This window comes from Fukomys damarensis, unplaced genomic scaffold (assembly GCF_012274545.1).
Source record: "Fukomys damarensis isolate Sample0158 unplaced genomic scaffold, DMR_v1.0_HiC HiC_scaffold_39, whole genome shotgun sequence".
Taxonomy (NCBI): domain Eukaryota; kingdom Metazoa; phylum Chordata; class Mammalia; order Rodentia; family Bathyergidae; genus Fukomys; species Fukomys damarensis.
Genome location: NW_022900951.1, coordinates 126,110,535 through 126,131,447, shown reverse-complemented (window position 1 = coordinate 126,131,447; position 20,913 = coordinate 126,110,535). Strand labels below are relative to the sequence as shown.

General features: G+C 39.8%; 1 protein-coding gene across 3 annotated transcripts in view; it reads left to right on the top strand.

Annotated features, from left to right (window-relative positions):
• Positions 1-20,913, top strand: part of Gabra3 (gamma-aminobutyric acid type A receptor subunit alpha3) — a 235,601-nt gene that overhangs the window by 196,478 nt on the left and 18,210 nt on the right. For all 3 annotated transcript variants that reach the window (XM_033760410.1, XM_010626686.3, XM_033760411.1), the window contains 2 exons: positions 5,489-5,632; positions 14,998-15,150. In XM_033760410.1, coding sequence (XP_033616301.1) covers positions 5,489-5,632; positions 14,998-15,150 — 297 coding nt within the window. The remainder of the gene's footprint in view (positions 1-5,488; positions 5,633-14,997; positions 15,151-20,913) is intronic.

Sequence of the window (20,913 nt, the reverse complement as noted above, 5' to 3'; positions counted from 1 at the left end):
TTTTTTGCTGTTTGGTTGGTTTTTGTTTTTGTTTTTGTTTTTTTGAGGCAGGGTTTCCCTGTGTAGCCCAGGCTGGCCTCGAACTCACCGTGATCCTCCTGCCTCAGCCTCCTGGAGTGCTGGGATGACAGGTGTGCCCCACCATGCCCAACTGATACAACTCACAGGACACAATAGCAATGCTCATAGCTTAAATAAGGAGATTTTTATTTTGGCTCACAGTTTGGGGGGAATTCAGTCTCTGGCTGACTGGCTCCAAGGCAGAAATTGCCTCGTAAGGAAAAGCTGCTCACCCCCGAGGCAGCAGGAAGCAGAGAAACAAGGGAGGAGCGGAGAGAAAATACACCCTTCTGGTTTATGCTCCCAGTGACTCCCTCCAGCTAGCCTCCTCCAGCCAACAAGTGAGCTATGGAGCTTGGAAGCATCATGGCTGACACTGGGGACATTCGGGAGACATTTGGGATATCAAAACTAAAACAAGAAGATGCCTGTGCTATCATAGACGATATAAAATATACAGAGGGAACCATTTTGGGGGCATACAAGTTCTGTTTATCTCATCGAAAATCTTGCTGAGGTATTGCATCACCCCATACCCTACCCTGGCTCCTCCACAGAAATAGAATAATTAGAAGTGGGAAGAAGGAGGAGGGCCCTGTTGGAGGAAAGCTGAGGTGCTAAAGGAGCCCCAGGCCTGTGGAGGCAGGAGAGCAGAAAGAGAAGGTACAAAGCAAAAGAATTCTGCTCCCCAGAGAGTGAGTGAATTCCATCATGACCCATGCAGTCGGAAAAGGTGGAACCTCAAAGTCATCTGGGACACTTAAAGCTCCTTCTTTCCAGTTTTAACCATCATGAAAACCATCTACCAGTTATCATCGGTCCTAATTCTGCAGTTTCCTCTGTTTCACTCAGTTCAATCCATTGCCTACCACTAAGTAAGTAAGCCCTAAGAGCTTACTTCCCTCACAGAGCACTGGGTGGTCTTCTGGATGCTGTCTTGGTGTCAGTTGCACCCTGTCCTACTACTCATTAATACTGCAGGGAAGGTGATCTTTCCTGGGCACACTTCTACCTCCTTCAACAGATTGTGTGCTCCCTGATGAGGGGTACAGGGCCTTATTACCATTTGTTTGCCAGCACAAGGTCAGGTTTCAAGGAGACATTCAATCAAGTATCTTGTGATTTGTTTTCTTTGCTTTATTTTATGGAGGTCAGGAGGGTGGATCCAGAGTCTTCAGCATGCTAAGCACGTCCTCTCCCACTGAGCTGCACCCAAGCCCTCAGTTTGCTTTTAAACGATTTATTTTTCTTTCTTACTTGTCTTCCTTCATTTGTTCATACCTTTTTCTGCTTTGATTCCCATATTATAGAGAATATTTAATCCATAAACCCCTTTGTTCTCATATATTGTATTCAAGGATATTAAAAATTTTTGGCATAAACCAACTTTCCATTCTAGACCTCGTGATGTTTAAAGGCACTGTTAGTTGAATAGAATCTCCTACGATTTCTAGGGCTAATATTCAGGGAAGTTTCTTCAGGCTCCTCAGTTTAACTTCAGAAATCCTAGAAGAAACTTTCATTTTTATCTTAGAGGTAAAGAAAAAGTCTTCGATCATTTACTCTTTCCCTGAAAACCTGTGCTAGCTTTTACATTATCAAAACTCTTGAGTAGAGGGCTGGGGATTTGGCTTAGTGGTTCTGCTGCCTGACTCACAAGTGCAAGGACCTGAATTCGATCCCTGGTACCAAAAAAAAAAAAGGAAGTTCATTTCTGACTTTCAAAAAAACTCTTGAGTGGATTCAGTGGAAGAACATTGCCCTGTAAACAGAGAATGTCACAAGCACTTTGTAGCAAAGGCAGGAAGGCATATCTAGGTGATTTTCTGCTTAGGATAAAGAATCCCAACTATATATATATGCTGAAGATCGACAGCACGCGGAGGAGGGGTGGAAGACAAGTGTCTTGTGAAATCACATTTCACTGATAGCATTGTGACATTCCTCACGTGCTAGTAAAATAAATTTTAGGTAGAGGCGTGAGAAGATTCCTGAGAAAGGTTCTCTTTCTCTTTAGTGATAGTAGTTTAAAGAGCTATAATTCTAGTTGGAAGTCCAAGATAAACCGTAGTCAGGGAGGATGCTTTGTTTCCAAGAGTGAATCACAAGAGCCCGTAGCCATCTGTAAGAGAAAGTCTCTTGATCAGAGGTCTTAAATTGGGGCTGCAGATGCAATATGCTTGATACGCACACTATTAATCACCTCTTCAATTATCTGCCAAGATTTGAAATTTTGGACGTGTCACATAAGACTCCAGATTTGTTTATTGTTTTATGAAATCAGAAGATCTGACAGCACCAGCCTCAAATTTTCCATGAGCAGAGTGAACTGTGTCTGATTACTGGGTGTCCCTTGTAGATTGGCACACACTTGCCCATTCCTCTTAAGCTCTTTCATTTACCTTCCTCCATGAGAAAAGAGCTCCAATATCATTTGGATAATATTAATCAGTTCATCTGTACTCTTACTTTACTTATAATTAAGGGTTTTCAGCACAATTAAAAGGAATGTTAAATACTTCTTTGAGCTGTATCTATCATTTAAAAAAAACCTAAAAGACTGAGATGGTTGTGTTTCATAGCAGATGGGAAAGTTTGCATTTCCTTATAGAGATGAAAAATATTTCAACATCTTTACTTTGCATGCATGGTATAGTTTTGTTGAAAAACAAAACTTTAGACATCAAAAATATGCAACCATCATAGGAGCCATACCTGGTATACATTAATCGCCGTTATCTGTGAGGAGTAAGTCTGAAACTGTCTATACAGTATTTCCTCCTGTGTATATGCATCTGTGATTAAAATGATTTATTAACTAGGTGCAATAAAAATTAATAATGACAAATAAGAATAAGATAGAACAATTCTCACAACAAACTGTATACGAGTTATGTAAATGTGATCTCTCACTCTGACTCTCTCAAAATCTCTTCTCTGCCTGCTCTCCCTCTTCTTGTGATGGTGTGAGCTGATGCAGTGCCTACCTAGTGAGATGATGTAACATGAAGGGTGTAGGCATCATGACATGGTGTTAGGAGCCATGTAGTGGTTATTTGAACATAGGCAGTACAGTATTACAACAGTTCATCTGACAGCTGAGGTGGACGCTGAGTGACTAATGCGTGAGTAGTGTATGCAGCGTGGATCTGCTGGACAAAGGGATGATTACCGTTCCAAGCAGGAAGGGTAACAGCAGCATGACTTGCCATTATGTTACTCAGAATGGCGTGCAGTTTGAAGCTTATAAACTGCTTTTCTCTGGAACTTGCCATCGATGTTCTGGAGCCATATTGAGTGCACATAACTTAAATCTTAGAAAACAGAAGCACAGATAAGAGGCCACTACTGTATAGACAGCATCGTAAAGAAAAGGAAACTGGATAAAGAAGATGTGTTTTTTCTATAAAATGGACTATTACTCAGCCATAAAGAATGAGAAATCAGATTCATTCGTAGGAAAATGGATACATATTGAGGATATACTCCCAAGTGAAATAAATAAGTCACACATGTGTAAATACCGAATAGTTTCTCTGGTGTGAAAAACTGTAATAGTACATAAGATCCTAATGAGAAAATTAACAATGTGAAATAGGAAGAAAAGGGCTAAAGGTATAGGGAAAGTGGGAAGGATAGGGGAAAGGTAATAAGGGAAAAGAAAAAATATGAGAAAATGAAAAAATGGAAATAAAGTGTTTGTAAATGGGGAGGAGAGGAGGGGGTGAAGGGAGGGCAGGGACAAGGGAAAAAATGAGAACCAAGACCTGTCGTGTAAAGGTACAAGATCCCAATAATGAATGTAACTATACTGTATACCTAAAATGTACCCATAAATTAATTTAAAAAAAAGAAAGAAAACAGGCTGAAAGTTCAGTGAGTTTCGTTTCTGAATGCATACATTAAGTGTTGCTGCTGGAAAATGCAGTGTACCTTTAGTAATGTACTTTCCCAGGTGTCCAAATATTTTATAGAGGCCAATTTATAAACTATCTATCAATCACAGAAATAATTGATATGTCAAAGAAGAAGTATTGGTGTGTTGAACACATGACTGAGATGATATATAGTGCAAGTTATGTGGAAAAGTTTATTTTTTGTGAAATTTTCTCTTGCAGCTTGTAAGAACACAGAATAAACAGCATAGGGTTATCCATTTCTTTCCTGATGTTAAGGAGAATTTTGATATGAATGAAGCACTTGGGGGGGCATGTTGCCTATTAGAAGCAAATGAGGAATTGCATTTCTTAGCTGTATTGAATAGTAGTCCTACACAGTATAATGTAACCACTTCACAATTATACACTAGTAATCATCGATGTTAAATTTATCAGATGTATATCTCATGTCAGATTGAGCATAAAATGTACACCCAGAATTACAGAATTTTGTGGTGATCAATATTTCACATTTATTCATTGGCAGAGTCACCAGAAATTATTTTCATTGGGCAAAATGTTCAAATAGAGCCTACTGTGGACACAGCACTTGGCACCATGAGCTGGAGACACTGCTTACTGACTTGAACGACAAACACCTCAAAATTTTGAGGAAAGGGATAAACAGTATGGGGATTCACTTCCCCTGATGACCCTAGATGCTCACGTGAGGGTAAATTACTCACCCCAAATACGAAATCATTGTGCAAAGTATCAATTGTGGCCAAAAGAAATAAACTTATTCCTGTAAGAAACAGACTAAAACTAAATGACTCTACCTGCTTTCACCTTACCTATACTCCTGTTAATCTGTACAACATTCTGAACTTGACATTGGAATTCCCAACATAAGATCCAACATGAACACCCTGGTGCAAAAGAAAAATCTCAGATTTCTGGTTTGCACATCAGAGTGGTAATAAATAAGTTGGGAAAGAAAATTGTGATCATTAATTATTGCTATTGTTAATTTGGGTTTTTCATTTTTTAATTTAAAATATCACCAGTCTGAATTTTTGGCTTTGTTTCATACGCACACCCTATAATTAATTATAGAAAATTTTATTACTTTTCTGGCAGTTTACTTTCATTGCAATTATCCTGACTCACTCATTTAAGGTAGTATTGGGCCCTGTAGGCATTTGAGCTTTTGCTGTCTTCATGAGGTAACATTTTAGTCATTCCTCTCCTACCCCTCCAAGTTGAGCCTTTGAGAGAAGGAAAGATCATCAGCAGTGAGTCACTGGAGGAAGAGACTCCTTTGGGCTAATTTCTGTGTGTGTGTGTGTGTGTGTGTGTGTGTGCTACCAAATAGGCGTGATTAAATGAGTGTTCATTAGTTGGTTGGGTGGCTTTCAATTAAAGATAGGAGACATACCCAGAACTTTTGGGGAAACCAAGTTGCATTTAAATCTCATGTGAGTTGAGTATCATGGACCATCATTTTTCTTTCCATTCAACTTCTCCTTCCTGACCTTTCTCTGTCTTAGATGCCTACACAACAGCTGAAGTGGTTTATTCTTGGACTCTTGGCAAGAACAAATCTGTGGAAGTGGCACAGGATGGCTCTCGCCTGAACCAGTATGACCTGTTGGGCCATGTTGTCGGGACAGAGATAATACGGTCTAGTACAGGTATTTACTTATTTTATCCAATAAATGTTTGTGTCAACTGTACCACATGCCAGTTACTGTTCTAAGGGCTTATAATGTATTTAATTTTAAAAGCAGTGTTGTGCTAGAGGTAGTGCTGTGATGAGGAAACAGGGCCATACAGATGTTCGATGGATTTCCCCACGTCACAATTCTGTAATGCCAGAGCCAAAATAGGAACCCAGGCAGATTGGCTCTTATGTCCCTTTTAAGCACAAAGCCTGCTGCCTCTTGGGGAATCAGTCAGAAGGAAGGTCAAAGTAGTTATGATAGAAGACAAAACAGAGGGACGACATGGTGATGGGGGAGGAGAGTTTTGATCCTAAATATTTCATTAAGGCATTTGCTTAACTAAGCCAAAGCTGAAGTAGCAAGTTGATAATCCCATTGGAGGTCAGGCACACAGCTGGGCAGTAGCCATGAAGTTATTTTCTCAAATGGATCACCTACTTCAGAAAAAAACATTGTTTTGCAAAGCCTGTCAGGTTTTCCCAATAGATACAAACAAAAGGAACTAAATATGCCTTCTCTAGCCTTCAATTTTGACCACTTGCAAACTGACCAGTTCTAGGAGCCTACGGAAGGTGGTACCTTGAAAACCTAACCAGTGTAGAGTATTTGGCAGAATAGAATGTATTGTGTAATGGTTTTACTGTGTGAGGGTGGGAGCTTTCCACATTATTTTCCAAGCAACACTTGTCTCCGAGAATCCATGATTATCTGGACATATGCTATTATCTCAAAATGTCACAGAGTGTCATGTTGTCTGTCCCCTGTTCTCTCTGCACCTTAGGACCACAGCTGGGGACCAGAAAAGGGCAACATTTAAAGTGGCTTTGAAAAACAAAAAACATCTACTTCTAAGATCAATCATGAGCCATTTTCCTTGGTTAAGCCACTGTCCCATCTTAATCAAGTGGGCAGTGCACGTTCATGACAGGAAAATTAATATGTGGAAGAATTAATATTGGGAATTAAAATATAGTCAACTTTCTGTAACTAAGTGCACATTAAAATACGGTTTTTTTTTTATTTTTTTTTTATTGAGTTTATCGGTACATTTAGGGATACAGTACAGTTACATTCATTGTTGGGATCATGTACCTTTACATGGCAAGTCTTGATTCTCATTTTTTTCCCTTTAAAATACGGTTTTGAAAACTGCATCTGCACTAAACATGTACAGGCTTTTTTCTTGTCATTGTTCCCTAAATGATATGGTATAAAATTATTTATGTAACATGCACATTGCACCAGATATTAGAAGCAATCTGGAGACGATTTCAAGTATAGGAGAAAATATCCATAGATTCTATGCAAATATTATGCTACTTCATACCAGGGACTTAAGCACTGGTGGATTTGGTATCCACAGGGTTGCTGAGACCAATCCATCAGGGATGCAGAAGGACACCTGTCCTCTCTAATTCCACTTTCTAGAAAAATCTTCCTGGAAGATTTTGGCAGATTAACTGATTCCTGAATGTTTTGGTTTCTAAGAACATTCTTTCCATTTTTATATAAATATGTTTTATATAAAGGGAGCTATATCACTGATACTATTTTATATACTACTTTTATTTAATCTTACATTAAAACACATTTTCATGTCACTAGATTACAGGATCCAAATAAAAGCACACAAAATTTAGTAACAACGTGCTAATGATCTGAAGGAACACATATTCATTACTATTTTGGTTACTCTGAATTAAGAAAAAGTAAAATGTCTTCCTCCGAGCTCTGAAAACTCTTGACAATATGTATGTTGTTGTCAGTGGGAAGTATAGCATTTCACTGTGAAACTCAGCAAAACATCATCTTCATTTTATGGCCTCATGTATATGAGTCATAATCTATTTAGCCAATAAACTGAGAAGACCCTCTTTATTCATATAGTGTTTTGTTCTGGTACGATTATCTGTGTAGCATGCAGAGAGAATGTTGACATTGCTGTTTCAGAGAGTGGACATATTTTCGAAATTTTAATACATATTGACAAGCTGCTGTTCTGAAAGGTTAAAGAATTCATATTTCCATTATGAGAGCATGGACGTGCCAGTTTCCCCTGACCCTGGGAACATGGGTATTACAGATTGAACTATGCCCCCCTAAAAGCCATGTTGGATTTCTGATCCCAATATCTCTGAATGCAATCTTATTTGGAAATAGTGTCATGGTAAATATAATTAGTTAAGATGGGGTCATACTACAGTAAGGTGGCCCCTCATCTAATATGACATCTTATGAAAAAGGGAAAATTGGAAGCACGCGCCTACACACACACACACACACACACACACACACACACACTCCCTGCTGCTACCTCCATTTCAGACTCGTAGCCTCCAGAGTTGGCAGGTAATAAGTTGGGTTTGTTTTAATCCATCCACTGTGTGGTCCTTTGTTCTAGAAGCCTGAGCAGACAAATGCAACAGGGTACTCTCTTTCATTTTCCCGAGGAGGATCGGACTAATATATGGGCATGGTGATGGAATTCATAATGAGAAACTTCAGTAGGTAATACGTAAAAAGTCCTGCCCTGCAGACACATAGTAGTCCATTTCAAACTTTAACAACACTCTTTGGTGGTTAGTATTATTATCCTAGCTTTGCATAGGAGGAAAAAGTGGCTCAGCACATTAAATGATTTAACCCCTTAGGTTTTCATTCTGGTGGTTCCCTCCGTAATTATAATAAGCTTATGCTGTTAGCTCTTATTTTTCACCATTAGGCATTAAACATGGACTCTGCACTATGAGGTTTATGAGTGTGTAGCTCACTTCATTTATGCCCTCTTCCAATTATCTGTATTTCCTGTTCTATCAACCCTTCTATCCTCATCTCTTCCTTGCTTGCTATAACTACCAGCTAAAATTTTTCTTTCCACTGTCAAAACATTAAAATGCACATTTGGTTTTTGAGGTAGACAGAATAATGACCCTCCAAAGAGATCCACATTCTAAGCCCAGCATTGTAAACATGTTAGATTACATGGCAAAGGACAGGGGGTTCAGGTTACAAATGGGGTTAGGCTTCTTTGTCTACTGATTTCAAAATAAAGAGATTACCCTGAGTCATACGGGTAACTCTGACATAATTGCAAAGACTCTTTGTAAAGGAGAAGCAGGAAGACCAGAGTCAGAAAGCCAATGATTAGAAGATGTTTAGCTGCTGGCTTCAAAGATGAAAAATGGGGCCACACGCTCGCAAAAGAGGTAGCCTCTTCCCAAGAACTGCCCGAAAAGAATGCAGCTTTGCTAACAATGTATACGTGTATCAAAACAGCATGTTTGCCCATTAATGTGTAAAGTTTTCGTGTGTGTACCATTCACTTTTTTGGCACTAAGTTCCCAAATTATTTTAATATACATCTCAAAGGAGAAAAATAAATTTGACCAAAATACATATTTAAAGAACCAATAGCAGACAGTCTTAAAAAATCAGTAATTGGTACATAACCTCTACAAAGCTGAAAAAGAACATACATGGAAAGGAGCGTGTTGTACTACAGAAAATTGTTATTTTAGAAGAACCAGTAGAAATTTAAACACAATGAACTGACATTAAGCCCTCTTGACAGCACATGGCTAGGTAGATTTTTTTTTTAATTTTAGCCATTCAGATGGGTGTTTATGTACCATTCATTTTTAATTAAAAAACCTTAAGTCCCATTTTAGAATTCTGACCTCCAGAAGTATAATAAACAAATTTGAGTTTCAATAGGAAACGAATACAGTTCTATACCTACAGTTAAACCTTCAATATTTTCTCTATAGATTGATTTCAAAAGTTGACAATCATCAAAGAGTATTTCTATTAGTATGATAGCCCTTTGGGGGACTGCATTTCTCACCTAGGGGCTAACCATCCACTGAGATTGCCCTAGTTCTCTACACAGAGATTTGCCAGTGTGTCGAAGTGAGCACTGGCTAGCTTTCTTTTGCCTGGGAGAGTTAACATTTTCTTGCAGTCAGTGTCTGAGGAGGTAGTAACAACTCTATGTACAGACTTTCAGCTAACCTCCCTGTTTCCTGCCTCTCTTCCTGAGACCTCTGAACTCTGTAGTCCTTGCAGCCTGCAGATGTGGGTGCTCTTTGTGTCCTGCCAGCAGGGCCTCCTGGGCCTCAGGGGCCCATCTGCTTCCTCTGCTGGCTTCCTCTCTGCGCACCATCTGCATCCCACAGTCGCACAGCCCCTCACTTGCTGGTGACCTCCTGTTGTCATTCTCCTGACGTTTCACCTGTATTTTTTGGTATTTGTTGCTTCCATTTTTACAAATTTGCATTATAAATATATTTTGAATTTGTTTTGATTTACATGATGAGGTGAGTTGTCCTAATGCAACAGTACTCACTAATGAAGTCTTTCCTTATTGATTTAAGATGCTACATTTATCATGTACTAAATCCCCCCACATACAAAAATGTAGGTTCATAGCTAGACATATTATCTTTCTTTTTTCTGTTCTTCCTTCTTTCTTTCTCCCCATCACCTTTGCTGGGCATCAAACCCAGAGTCTTTTGTTCATGGAAGGCAACTGTTCTATCACTGACCTACATCCTTAGTCCACATTTATTATTTTCTTTCATGTTATCTGTCTGCTGTATTTGTATTACATTATTTTAATTAATGTAAATAAATGTTTTCAAATCAGCTTTGAAGCTAGCATATATATATATATATATATATATATGACATCATATATCACACCTAACGTCATAAATCTAAGATACTCCAGAAAGAAACTGTGACCTGTACTTAACTGGAGGAAGAAGAAATAAAATGGCTGGTTTGGAGACAGATGTGGACAGGAGACCTTGCTGCGTGCTCTTTTCTGAAACCCTTTTGATTTAGGAGCCATGTCAGTATTATTGTCTCACATATATGCATATTGTTTTCACTGTGACTATAAATTATGATCATTCCCTTGTGGAGCCTGGAAAGGTTTCTCCATACACAGTCCAGCATATGAATGGGAAGCTGGGTGTGGTAGGACTGGCTCTCTCTCCAAATGCTGGCGGTTCTCAGCATGAAGCAGCACCAAACATAGAGCTCTTGCACTCTGCTCCAGACTCAGACATGTGTTAAATAAATAAATGAAAGTCTTCAAAATCCACTGCTGGTTATCGAAACCATTCCTGATTTTCAGCACAGATTCCGTTTTTCTTCCTTTGACAAAGTATTGCATTAATTTCTAGGAGGATAGTTCAGAATGCATGTTCTTATATATCCGTCATTCCCAGACATTGGTTCTTTGTTAACATAACAGTTTTATTATTATTGTCATTGTGTATATCATCTCTAGATGTGTAACACGGGTAAAAAAGACAAAAGAGAAACCAGAAGGGTGGTGGAGAGAGATCAGAGAGGTGGAAATTAAAAAAAATACAGGAGGCAAGTATAGAGAAAGGAAAGGGAGGGAGAGAGAGAGAGAGAGAGAAAGAGAGAGAGAGAGAAGAGAGAGCTAGGTTTTTAAACTTTACTTATTTTTTGAACACTTACTTTGTATAACAAGTTAATTTGCCAAGCTATCTAAAACTCCTCTTATGTGTTTCACCACCTTAGAAACTAGCTAAATAGAGAATGTGTTTTCCATTGTAACCTCAAATATTTCATACTGAACCCAGATGGAGCTTAACAGGCTGGAGCTGGAGTGCAAAGGCAGGAGGAGGATGCCCAAACCCCTTCAAGGGTCATGCTTCATAACCAGAAAAGCAGAGCAAGGCTGTCGGAGAGCAAGGAGGGAGGGGCGATTGCAGTCTGCCTCGAGAAAATCTACCGTGTGTGAAGTGTCAGGTTGCTAAACTGTTCTGCAATTCGGATCCACAGATAATAACTTCTGCGTGATGACGTGTGTATTATGAGTTATGTTTTATATTGTACCCCTGAAAATTTCACACATCACACAGATGGTACTTAATAAGCTTAATAAACTGGTTCACAAGGATGGAAGCAGGACGAGAGAAGTTGGAAAAAACCTTCCAGTGTGATCCAAGCTTCAGTTCTCATGTTGGCAGAGGTGAAATTTAGAGAGATATGAAATATCTGAGTCGTATTTTTTAAAAGAACCTATTCAGCCACTTGATACAATGAAGTAATTTGCCAGGCTTTCTAAAAGTCCAATTATAATTCTTCACCATAGAAACTATCCAGGTTGTGAATGCCTGTGAATATGCAAAAGTGGCTTTTCACTGTCCTTTTGACTATTTCCCCTTGGACACAGACAGTCTCCCATAAAAGAGCAGGAACGGGAGAAATCTCTCCAACCAGGTGAAAGGCTTTAGTTTTCAATAAGGAGATTTTTCTTTGCCTCTTTGAAACAGAGCCAGCAAAGCTGAGACAGAAGGCAAGAGAGAAAGAGTGAAGAAAAACATATTCAATTAGTCAAAACTAATGGTTAATTTGATAAGCATTTGAAGAATATATATGCTTTGCCTTTAGATCCACAGAATGTAACTGCTTTATGAATAAGATTTATTATATTTTATATATTAAATATTTTACATATCTAATGAACGATAAGATTAATAGTAAGGGTTCAGGATTATAAAACTAAGATGGGGAAGGGATTGCCAAAGCTAATGAAAGTCCAATATTCAGGAAAAATAAGTCCTCATTACTTTTGGAGTGGGGAGAGAGAAGAAAGTAAAAGGAGAGAAAGGGATAAATATAGATGAGAGTGAGAGACACAGAGAGACTGAAAGAAAAGTAGAAAGAAAAGAAAAACTACAAAGTTGTGTCAAGGAAAACAATCCATATCTTTATATGAGATCCTTTGCTAAATCACCCATTAGCCTATGTGTATGTTTTTGTGATGACATAAACAAGATGTGAACATGCACAGAATATGGATTACATCCTAAGCCTTGAGTGGCCAGATGGTGCTTCTTGGGCTTAGGTACAAGGGAGTGGGCAGGGTAAGAGTGGGAAATTGCCTCATTCAGTTGCCTCATTTGGGAATCCTGCCAAAACCAAATGTGGGTGGAGGGAAGAGAGGTAAAAAATAAGATTTGATAAGTATTCCAGCAGTTGAATATGATGAGCCTTTGGAGACTATTTGAAGCAATTTGGCTTTTAGTCTTCAAGAAATGATAAACCAGCAGAATGGCTTGAACACAAGGGACAGGATCTGAATTAGGGGCTGCTGGGTTAAGAGTGCACTGAAGAGGTGGCAAGGGCAGGATGAGGAGAGTAGGAAGAAAGCTGTGGCCGGGATCCAGGGGAGAGGTAGAGGTGATGGCAGCTTAGACCAGGGTATTGATGTGAAGCTGGTCAGAAGTGGTCAAAATTATGGATGCATTTTGGAAAAAAGGAACAGGAAGAGTTTGCTGATTGATGTTTTTGTGTTTGCATTTACATATATGTGTGTGCATCTGCATGGCAGAGAGAGAGAGAGAGAGAGAGAGAGAGAGAGAGAATAATGATGTTAAAGAAGTTGAAGATTTTGACTTAGGCCTAAGAACTTGAGAACTAACATTGTTTGAGATGGGACAGTCTATTGGACGTGTTACAGCAAGATGCCTATTAGATCCCACAACAGCGATGTTCAACAGGTGGTCAAATGTAAATGTGTGTGTGTGTGTGTGTGTGTGTGTGTGTGTGTGCGCACGCCCGCGCATGTGCACGTTTGCCTGTGTGTAGGGGACTCCAAGGCTCCGTTATCAATGTTTCACACACTGGAAAGCTTAACCAACAGAAATTCATTGTCTCAGAGCTCTGAAGGCTCAAAGTTCAGAAGCCAAGGCATTGGCAGGGTTATATCTATCTGGAGCCTCCATGGGAGAGTCTGGCCCTGCCTCTTTCTATGCTGCTGAGGGCTGACGATGGTTAGTGTTCCTTGGCTTGTGGATCCATCACCCCAACCTCTGCTACTGCTATTCACGGTGTTTGCCTTCTGGGTTTAGAACATCACTCATATTGAATTTAGGCCCACTTCACTCCACATGGACTCATATTATGTAGAGTGGTACCTTGGTTCACAAACTTGATTCTTTTCATGATTCTGGAGAAAATGGCCATGGCTGTGTTTACCACCCATTGCAGAGTTGACCAATGGAAGCACAGTTTTGCTGGATGCTTCTGTTCATGAACTGAATTGTTTGCAACCAGAAGCATTTCTGAACTGAAGTATTACTGTAATTATATCTGCAATAATCCTCTTTTCAAACAAGATCACATTCTGTAGTACTATGGGTCAAGAATTTGCCATGTCTTTGTAGACACCATTCAACCCAAAGCAAGTAGGAAGTCCAGGCAGATGATACACACAAAAATCAGCATAGTTCACTATGTTTAAAGACACAGGCTGGACATGAAATTCAAAGGAGTGAGTAAGACAGAAAGGGAAGTATAAGCCTTGGGTCTGGATATCATCGAACAATTAGAAATTAAGGAGCCAGCAAAGGTGACTGGGGGTGAGTGGTCAGTGAAGTGAAATGGAGACAAGAAGAGAATTAGTTTCTAGATGTTTCTATGAAGAGAGTGACTCCAGAAGAATGGACAACTCAACTGCAAAATACTGCTGACAAATCTAGAGAACTGAGAATTGACTTTTGGATTTAACAAAGTATCAATTTGTACATAACTTGACAAGGCGGCTGTTTGGCACACATTAAAACTCAGTAAGTAGTTACTCTTATTTGGGAAGTGAGGTAGTGCGGGTTGGCCCACATTCTACTCTGGGAACATTTTGTTGTAACCAATTAACTACATTAGAGGGCTAGGGATTTAGCACAGTGGTTCTGCCGCCTACCTCGCAAGCGCAAGGTCCTGAGTTCAATTCCGGGTGCCACAAAATAAATAAATAAAATAACTGCATTAGAACAGCAGAACATGGTGGGTAAAATGCATATACAGGGGAGCCAGTCTATCTGAGTGCAAATTTGGGCTTCACTACTTAGTAGCTGGGTAACCTTCTGCAAGTTGCTCAATGTCTATTTCTTAGTCTATAAAATGAGGATAACAGTAGTACCTTATTCAAGAAACTGTTACAAAAATTAAATATTTTGTTAAAGTTAAAGGGCTATGTGAGTGCCCATCACACAGCAAGTGCTCTAGAAGAGACTGCTACTTCTTATTACTATTTAAATAGGAAGATCAACTTTATTTGATTGAACTTGGGTCAAAATTGCTCCAAGAAAGCTGTATTTGTATCCTGTTGGCATACCAAAAGCACACTATTTCATGACTATTAAAGACCTCTGGTTACATGAGCTTGGGAGGTTCCAATATGTCTTGTGTTAGATGTGAGATTGAGGAACCTCATGGACTGAAATTGGGCCAAACTTGCTTTGGCGATGTTTGCATGACTGCATACTGACAACTTTTACTCTCTCTCTCTCCAGGAGAATATGTCGTCATGACAACCCACTTTCATCTCAAGCGAAAAATTGGCTACTTTGTGATCCAGACCTATTTGCCATGTATCATGACTGTCATTCTGTCACAAGTGTCTTTCTGGCTCAACAGAGAGTCTGTCCCTGCACGCACGGTCTTTGGTAAGTGCTGTTTTGTGAAGAATGGAAGAAGACATTCATGAAGTCCTTGGACAGCAGTGAGGGTAGAGGCAAGAAAGGTGGGGAAACGATTCCCACAGGTGCAGGAGCAGTGTCAGAGCCTAGCAGTAGTAACTGAGGCATCCGATTTTGGGGCTTTCAGGCATCTGAAACCTTTGTTTTAGTTTTCTTCTTTTCATTATATATGTTTGCCATGCATCTTGGGGAAGTGATGCATGTACATATTTCACACTGATCATTTAACTTCCTCTTCCCTCTCCCCCGCCCGCCCATTCCCCCCCAGAACCTCCCAGCTCTATAATGTCTCTCACCCCATGGCCTAACATCTCTCTTGTACTTTGTTCTTTAAATTATTTTTATTTTGAATTTCTCATATAAGAGAAATATGTGATATTGAACCTTCCATGTCTGATTTATTTCACCTAATATTATAGTCTCAAAGTACATCTATTTTCCTACAAATGACTGAAACTTATCCATTTTTATGGCTGAGTAGTATTCCACTGTGTGTATACATCCTTTCTTCTTTCTCCACTCATGTGTTGATGAGTAAACTATTTCCAAGATTCAGCTCTTATGAGTTGTGCCACTGTAAACATGGTTGTGCATGGATCACTGTAACGTGATGACTTTAACTCTTTCAGGACGATATTCAAGAGAGGGTCAAATGGAATTTCTAGTCTTAGTTGTCTGAGGAATCTCCATAGTGATTTCCATAGTGGTTGCCCTAGTTTACATCTCCACCAACAATGTACAAGCATTCTGTTTTCCCCCACAAGCTCATGAACTTCTGCTGTTTTTTGAGTCCTTGACAATAGCCATTCTTACCAGAGTAAGATGGAACCTCAGTGTTGTTTTGATTTCAGGCACCTGAATTTTTAACAGGCAGTGGGAAGAAGAGAAGAGTGTCCAAGTAAATTACTGAACTGCTTCCTGTCTCAGTCAAGCTTGCCCCTGGGAGTTGGGAAGGAACTGACCCTTCAGTGAGAAAGAGGAATTTTGTACAGATTGGAGAGGGTAAAGAGTGAGGCAGCAGAGATGTGATCTGGGGCTTTTTTTAAAAAAATCACTTTTTCTAAGAGCATCTGGCTTTGGTGCTTGTGAAGGTACGAGTTAGCTGCTATTTAGTAAAGGCTGCACAAGGGTTCTTCAACTGTACCTCAGTTAGAAAAGCCTCTTTAATGTGAATTTCCTAATATCTAGGAAGAGGCTTGCATATCATTAGCACTTTGTCCTCAGAGACTTAAAATATATGAAACATTTTCTGCCTGTTTTTCTCACTGCATGATTTTAGGAGATAAATATTAATTAATACTTTTAGGCTACTAAGCTGCCTCCTGGTAATGGAGGCTGTGAAGCGTAGACTTGGGTGTACTGGGTACCCACGCAGAAGGCATTTCTACCAATATCCCAAAGCTGTACTTTTGTCATTAATTAAATAAACAGTATGTGATGTTTCAGAGAGAAGTAACACTTTAAATCAGGTCTAGGAGGAGACAGCAGTGGAGGAAGAGTAAGAATAACTTGAAAAGCAGGAAAAAAAAAAAAAACAACCAGAAAAGTGTGACCTGTTGGAAGTCAAGAGAAGAAAGTGTTTAAGAAGCAGGGAATGATCATCTGGGGCGAATCCTATTGTGAGTTCATGTAGCATGCAGACAGAAACTGTCTGTCAGTGGGGTATTGTGATATATTTAGATCTGGTGATCTGGAAAAGAATAATTGTAGTCAAGTGCAGGGAGCAGAAGCTATTTGGGAGTGACCTAATGGTGTCCATTTTCAGAAAATCAACAAAGCAGAAACCCTAAAAAGCCTTCCTCTACAAAGTCCTAGAATAGCTAAATAAGAAAACACTCTTTAATTTGACATCTGAGCTCCTGAAACATTAGAGGAAAGACTCAGAGGCCCAAAGGAAAGAAGGAACTAAGAACTGGAGGGTTGTGCACATAAAATGGTAAGGTCCTCACAAGAGGAAGAGTGGGTGGATTACTGGTTTTGGTAAGCAAGTGTTTAAAATTTAAGGTGACATACAAAGGCATTGAGCCTGATTCAAGGTAAAAGTTGCCAAAAAATACTGTGGTACACTGAACAATGACCCCAAGTCTCTGGAACTTGTGAATATAACAAGTAACTCTGCAGATGGCATTACAATAAGGACCTTGAGCCGGGGGCAGTTATCTGGTGTTATGTGGAGGGACCCTACATGGAGCCATGAGTGTTCTCCTCAGTAAGCAGAGGGGAGTTTGAATGGGAAGGAGAAAGCAAATGAGATGGAAGCAGAACAAACTGGAAGATGCTCTGTTGTTTACTTTGAAGAAGCCCAAGCGACAAGGAGTCTAAGCAAGGTTGCTCTGAAAACTGAGTTTCTCTCTGCAACCCCCCACAGGACACTTTGACCTTCACCCAGGGAAACTGATTGTGGATTTCCGGTGCCAACATCAGTGAGGACAGATCTGTGTTGCTTTGCCACCAAATTTGAGTTCATTTGTTTCAGAAGCCACAGAAAATTAGTACAAAGATCTTTTCTATAAATCCAGTGCCATTGAATTGCTACACACTCAAAGTAAGAGAGCACTAGAAAACTACACATTTCAGTGAGAAGAGGCAATAAGACAACGTTTTTATTTTGGCCTGAGCTTTGTATGAAATGTGGAATTCCTTGAGAAATTACTTTTTAATTCAAATTTGGCCTCCTACTAATTTAGAATTCATATTTACAGTAATTGCATTGATGCGAAAACCTCCAACTTGAAGTGTTAATTTAAAAAGTGACTGCAGAATATTTATGTAAGTACGAAGAGCCAAGAATAGCCAGTACCCGCATAACGAAGAATGAAGTGGAGAGACTTATCCCACAAGATGTCACAAATGATTAAAAAGCTATAGTAATTAAGACAGTGTGCTACTGGTATAAAGAAAAGAAAAATACATAGACAAAACATCAGAGAGGGCTTAAAAGTAGTACATGGAAACTTTATTACAAAGAAGGCATTGCAGAGAATTTGAGATGGATCATGAACTTCAATGTAAAAACTAAAAATATGATGCTCTTAGAAGAATGTATAAAGCAATGCTTTTGCAACTTTTGGTAGATAGAAATTCCTTAGTGCGCCAAAATTAACAACATCAAGGAAAAGGAACTAATAAATTGGGCTTAATGAAAATCAAACAATTTCTGCTCATCAAAAGGTGACATTAGGAAAATGTATCGGCCATCCCATTGTGTAAGACACATGAGCTTGTCAAGGGATATATATTCTCAAAAATATAAAGAGTCCCTACAATTCAATAATGAAAAGACAGAGAATCCAGCTTTATAAATGAGCAAACGACACGAGCAGATAGTTCACCAAGGAGTATGTCCAAGTCTCCATAAGCGAGTGAAAAGATCCTTCCCAACAAGTATTATCAGGGGAATTTAAGCTACAACCTCATGGACATATCACTTTAAACACTAGAGTGGTCAAAATTAAAAAGATGACTAATTTATCAGAGCTTGAGTGGCAATCGGAACTCACATGTAAAATGATATTTCTGCTTTGGAACAAGTTTGACTAATTCATATAAAGACAAAGCCTGACTGACAATGACTAAATAGCTTTGCCCTCGAGGGAGGGGGTGAAGCATGATTCATGCTCATTAACTCAGGGGCAGAGAATGGGTACTCGTTTTGAATGCTGGTGTCTGAAACGTTTTAAATTCTGAATCCCTGTGACCCAACTCTGTGTAAGGCACAGAACAGGGAGTTGCTAATGTTGAAGAAAAGGAGGCAAGACGAACTCTATCACCGATAATTACAATACAGTTACTATAGGAAGCGTGCACCAAGACTCCTGCAGGGTGAGCGTGTACTGTGGCGCCTTGGGCTATTGGCCGGGCCTGAGGATGAAAGCCAGTTGCACTGGTTACACCTGCAGTTTGGTAAGACAGACACCTGTTGTCAGGGGAGGTTGCTAGCAGCGCTCAGGTGTAACACCGTCAGTCAGTTCCACTGAGTGCTCCAGAAAGGATTCAAAGGACAGTCTTGAAAGAGAAGCATTGGGTGACAGTCCAGGTCTCTTTAAAATGCTGAGAATTTCTTTGTCTCTCCATGAAGTATACCGATGCTTGATTGAGAGTCTTGCCAGCTCTGAGCAGCTAAGAGCTCTCCATAAGATGACAGTCTTAATTAAACCTCAGAGGCCAGAGCTCTAAAACCCTACTGAAACGGGACACAGACACACTGGTGTCACAGAATAGTTCTCCCCAGCTCTTGGGATAACTGCATTTGCCATGAAAGATGAAGCTGTTTTCTCCCACAAGTCACTGCTTCCTTGGTATGATCGAAGGATCATTGACCCTAGGGTACATTCTCAGATCTTAGCGAGGCATAGATTCAGATCATTCCCTGACAGGCCCTTGGTCCATAATTGATTCCCTACATGACTTAAAAGAGAATTTGCTAATCAGCTTTTCTGGCTCCCTGGCTGGAGTGGGCAGAGGTAACTCCTTGGGCTCTGCGTTCACATGGTGCTGAGCCCTTTGCAGTGTGGGTGTTCATGTGTGTAGCGCATGTGTAAGGAAGGTGTTCAGTGCAGCAAGGCAGAAGAAACCACGGAGGCTGCCTCTGGGTAGCATTATCGGGAGCAGTGTTTTCTCCTCTTGCTTTCCTGGGCAGCAACTTCAAGTGCCGTATGAGAAACCCAGGAGATAGAGACAGCAGGACAGCAGGTGACCCTGAGAGATGATGGGCCGATGGGTGGGGGGAACCAGGGTAAGGAGAGGTTAAAGACATTGCCAAGATACAGAACAAGGAAGTGGCAGCAGTCAGAACTTCTACCTTCTAGTGGAGTACTCGTTAAAACTACAGAATTATTGCCAACAATTATAAAATGATGACAGCACCATATCATACCACTAATTTTGATAATATGATCATAAATAACCGTAGAATCCTATCATCAGTTATATATGCCATTTGTGGAGTACTCGACATCCAGTATTTTGCTGTAGACTTTATAAATATCATCTCATTCAATTCCTCAACAAATCTCTTTACTGCCAGGCTTGTTCTAGGCCATATTACTAGGTAGTGGGATTTCCCACATTTCTGTTGAGCTTGGTCTGACTGTAAAGCTTACACTGTCACCCTTAACACTATATGGCTCACACCCATATCTAAAATACAAGAAGTTTTTAAAAGAAACCAAAAATATAAATCATTTAGAGAGCAAACTAAGAGATAGATGGTAGGAAACTGGGAGGTAGACTATGGAGATGGGAAGGAAGGAGAGGAGAGGGCAGAACGGGAAAGGGAGATTAAAAATGATCAAGATGCAATGTGGATATGTACCATTTCCTCAAGACCCATAAATTTATGGGTCACAAATGTGCATTCATAAATATATGTATTTTAACAACAACTTTTAAATGTAAGTTCAAAGTGAAGCAAGGATAATGGAAGCAGTTCTTCTAAAAACAAAGCTCTGGATTTCCAAAAACCTTACAAGACATGCATAGTTGGAATACTTTGTCCAGGAAGCTCAGTAGAGACCGAGGGTGTAAGGTAACTTTGGTTGGTTGCGGTATCAGACGATGATCCAGAATGAAAGAAGTGAAAACCCTACTGAATTCAGTCCACATCCTGAGTCTTAAGCTCAGTTCTCAGAAGAAAACTACCAAGGTGGGGAAGGCGGTGAACAGAAGTTTATCTATAACCCCGGCACTCTTGGGAGGCTGAGGCAGGAGTATTACACATGACTGAAGCCA